Source organism: Phlebotomus papatasi, chromosome 2 (genome assembly GCF_024763615.1).
Source record: "Phlebotomus papatasi isolate M1 chromosome 2, Ppap_2.1, whole genome shotgun sequence".
NCBI classification, from domain to species: Eukaryota; Metazoa; Arthropoda; class Insecta; order Diptera; family Psychodidae; genus Phlebotomus; species Phlebotomus papatasi.
In genome coordinates, this window is record NC_077223.1 from 27,913,573 (window position 1) to 27,916,786 (window position 3,214).

The 3,214-nt window shown below is 33.4% G+C and overlaps 1 protein-coding gene across 1 annotated transcript; it reads left to right on the forward strand.

Moving 5' to 3' along the window:
* Nucleotides 1-1,387: 1,387 nt before the first annotated feature.
* LOC129803318 (uncharacterized) lies at nt 1,388-2,987 on the forward strand. Its single transcript, XM_055849773.1, has 3 exons — nt 1,388-1,574; nt 2,141-2,248; nt 2,383-2,987. Exons 1-3 carry the CDS (start codon nt 1,514-1,516, stop codon nt 2,853-2,855), a joined length of 642 nt encoding a protein of 213 aa, XP_055705748.1. The 5' UTR covers nt 1,388-1,513; the 3' UTR covers nt 2,856-2,987.
* The last annotated feature ends 227 nt before the right edge of the window (nt 2,988-3,214 follow it).

The window sequence follows — 3,214 nt, forward strand, 5'->3', positions numbered from 1 at the left end:
AGAAACTTTTTAGAAAAGGCTTATGAGACTCTGCTAAACTAAACAAAAAGCATTGTCATGCAATATTTTATCAATTTCTCGGGATTTTTTTTTTGTTAAAGGACAAGTCTTTTTGATTGTCTTTAGCAACATTAATAATGTACGCCAAACTCATTGAAATTGGGGTTAGGGTAAAGTGGTACAAGTTGGACAAAAGTACAATTTGGACAGGGCTTTTTGTCTTGATAAATTTAGTACTTCATTTTTTTTGTATATTTTTAATGCTTTAGTTTTATAATTTGGTTCTTTGTGCTTAAAAACAAATTTTGTACTGTATTTATCAAGAAAAAAGCCATGTCCAACTTGTAACTGGCGAATTATCCAACTTGTAACACTAATTCCAAATTAAATCACTTTACCCTAGTTTAGCTAGATTTTCAAACGTTGGAACAGAATATGTTTCACAACTTATAATTTATATTTTCATCTAATTTCCTCACCAAAAAATCAGTTAACTAAGCCCCGGGTCAATGTTGTTTAACAATCTCCCAAATGACAATCTTTTCAATGCTGCCCCACATTCAAAAGTGCCCCACTTCCCCATAAATAATTTTAAAAAATCGTTTGAAAAAAAAATCAATAGAGGTCTTGGGGCAAAATGTGGCAAAATGTGAACCGAAAATTTCAAAAGCCATTTTCCCAGATAAGAATAAAGCCTAAACTTTTTTATATTATGGTTTTAATAGAAATTAAATTAAAATGCAAATTATTTTTACGTTAATTATGCATATAACTGTAAGGAGTAAGTTTATTATCCCGTATTTTGAGCCTTCGTTTTAAAATATTTTAGACATATTAATATTTTCTAAATATTTTCCAAATGTTAGTACATTAATAAAAGATTAATTGATTCAAAACAATTCCATCTCCATTTTAATGTTTCAAATTTCAGATAAAGCGAATTTCCAATGATTTTTCAATAACAAAAAATATTATTTGCGCCAATTTCGCTTTTCTGTAACACAGACACTAAAATTAAAAAGTTATAAGGGAAATAATGCTTCGTTCTAAAGTATTTAACCCAATTTAACCCCTTCTAAAATTTTGAGTAATACAGATTCGTAGTGAAACCCATTAAATCTGAAACTCAAGTTTAGTAAGAAATCAATAAAATCTTGTGAAAACATCCAAAATCGATAAGAAGTATGACTTTTGATCCAAAATTATTCCCAATGAAACATTCGAGGTTCTCTGAAAATTCGCAACGAATATGCCTCTTCCGCGACAATTACATTGACTCAGTGGATGTGTATTTTGTGGTTCGCGTAAGTTAATTATTTACCTGTCGAATGCCTTATCAGTTGAAGATAAGGCTCCTAACCTAATGCATTGATCCACATAGAAACTTCTCTCTCTCTCATTCTCAGTTGTACTCGACGAGTGGAGGTGAACACAAGAATTACCCGAAGGACTCCCAACAATTTTTTCCTGACAATTTTCTCAAGTAGTTTCTCAATAAGTTTAATTTTTCAAAATGTTGAAGTATTTAATCAGTGCTGCTGTTCTTGCGACACTTTTCGTTTACATCAACGCAGGTAAAATCAGACTTTGGGAAGCAAAAAAGAAAATGGAACATAGTGTGATTAGATAAGTTATGTCATGGAAAAAATTGCATAAGTTTTAAAAATAGAAATCTCAGAAGATTTTAGAAATAGCTGAAACAAAAATTATTAATTGTTGGTTTGTTTAAGAGATGATGAAATTTTTTTTTTGGGGAAAACGAATTAACCACGCCTTATTAGGATAATTTTATTTCTGAAAAGTATGGGCAAGTTTTCCCTGTTGCAGATGTCAGGTTGTGACGAAGATAAGACTGTACTTCAGCAAAATACACTGACGATCTTATCAATGAATAATGGACGAATTCGGAGAAAATTAAACAAATCACACCAATGTCGATTTTGTGAATACCAAAAAAAGAAACTTATGTAGTTACTTGTGAAGTGTATTGCGCTCATCATTTTATCTAATCGCGGATATCAAACCCTTCAATTTTTTTCCCATTTAATGTGTGCGCTTCTGATTTTATTTATATTGGCTTTACGATAAATAATAAGTTTAATTTTGATTTATAATTGTGTCTTTTAACCCTTTTTTGCAGAATGTGTCATTTGTGACTCGAGGCACGATATTAACTGTTTGTACGATAATCTTCCTTCTACCAACTGCACCCCTTGGGACAACCAATGCTTTGTGCGAATCGACGAAGGTAAGTTGACTTTTATAACGGAATTATGTGTCAGATTTAAATTTTTGACGTAAAAATTGACACACCGATCAGTATCCGAAAGATCCGGAACAACCCGAAGATTCGTATTAACGGCCATCTCAATAATTTTGCAGACGGAAGCACCGTCAGGGGATGCCTGAACACATTGGGTGGACCTGAGCAGTTCCAATGCACTGGTCAAAATTGCTTCTCCTGCACAAACCTTCGGATTGGTACTGGATTCCATCCCGGTTGTAACAATATCATTTTCCCTGAACATCGTATCCGTTGTCATGTCTGCAACAGTACCACCAGCTTCGACTGCGTTGGTGACCAGACCAATCCGCCCATCATTTGTCCCAGATTCGTCGATGGAGACCAATGCTTCATCATGCGTCGTGGTGACACCTTTTCCCGAGGATGTGTAAGCGATGAACCAATTTGTGCACAGGAAAATGCCTGTTATACTTGCCCCGGTGAGGGATGCAACATGGCCAATGCAACCAATATCGAACTTCCTGAAGCTCCAAACTCTGCCAATACGATTTCTATCTTCTCCTTCTTCATGTTTGCTCTTTGTGCCATTCTCCTCAAAGAAAGTATTTAAGGATGTTCCTTAGAGAATTATCTTCATTTCAGTTGCATTTATTTCATTTTTTTTCGCACTAGGAATTCTTTCACTTCCACGATTTTGTCACAAAAAGTGTTCTTTAATCAATAAATGAAGTAGACTTAAATATATTTATATTTTTTTAATTCAACCTGGATTAGTTGTATCAGTTGTACTGTGCTTTAATACCGAAAAATAATTTAATTGGAATTATTCGCAAGACAACGTTTTTCTAGAAAAGTAAATCAAAATCCTAATTAAATTTACAAAAAGAAGATTTGAAATAAGAATAAAGAGGTAAGGAAAATAAAATTCTAGTCTTTGGAACAGGGCACAGAAGGGAACGGTTGGGATAC

Excerpts from the sequence above, each read along its gene's own strand:
- LOC129803318 (XM_055849773.1), top strand. The coding sequence starts at position 1,514 with ATGTTGAAGTATTTAATCAGTGCTGCTGTTCTTGCGACACTTTTCGTT. Across the intron at positions 1,575-2,140 it reads TTTCGTTTACATCAACGCAG|AATGTGTCATTTGTGACTCG; the intron begins GTAAAATCAGAC and ends CCTTTTTTGCAG. Across the intron at positions 2,249-2,382 it reads CTTTGTGCGAATCGACGAAG|ACGGAAGCACCGTCAGGGGA; the intron begins GTAAGTTGACTT and ends ATAATTTTGCAG.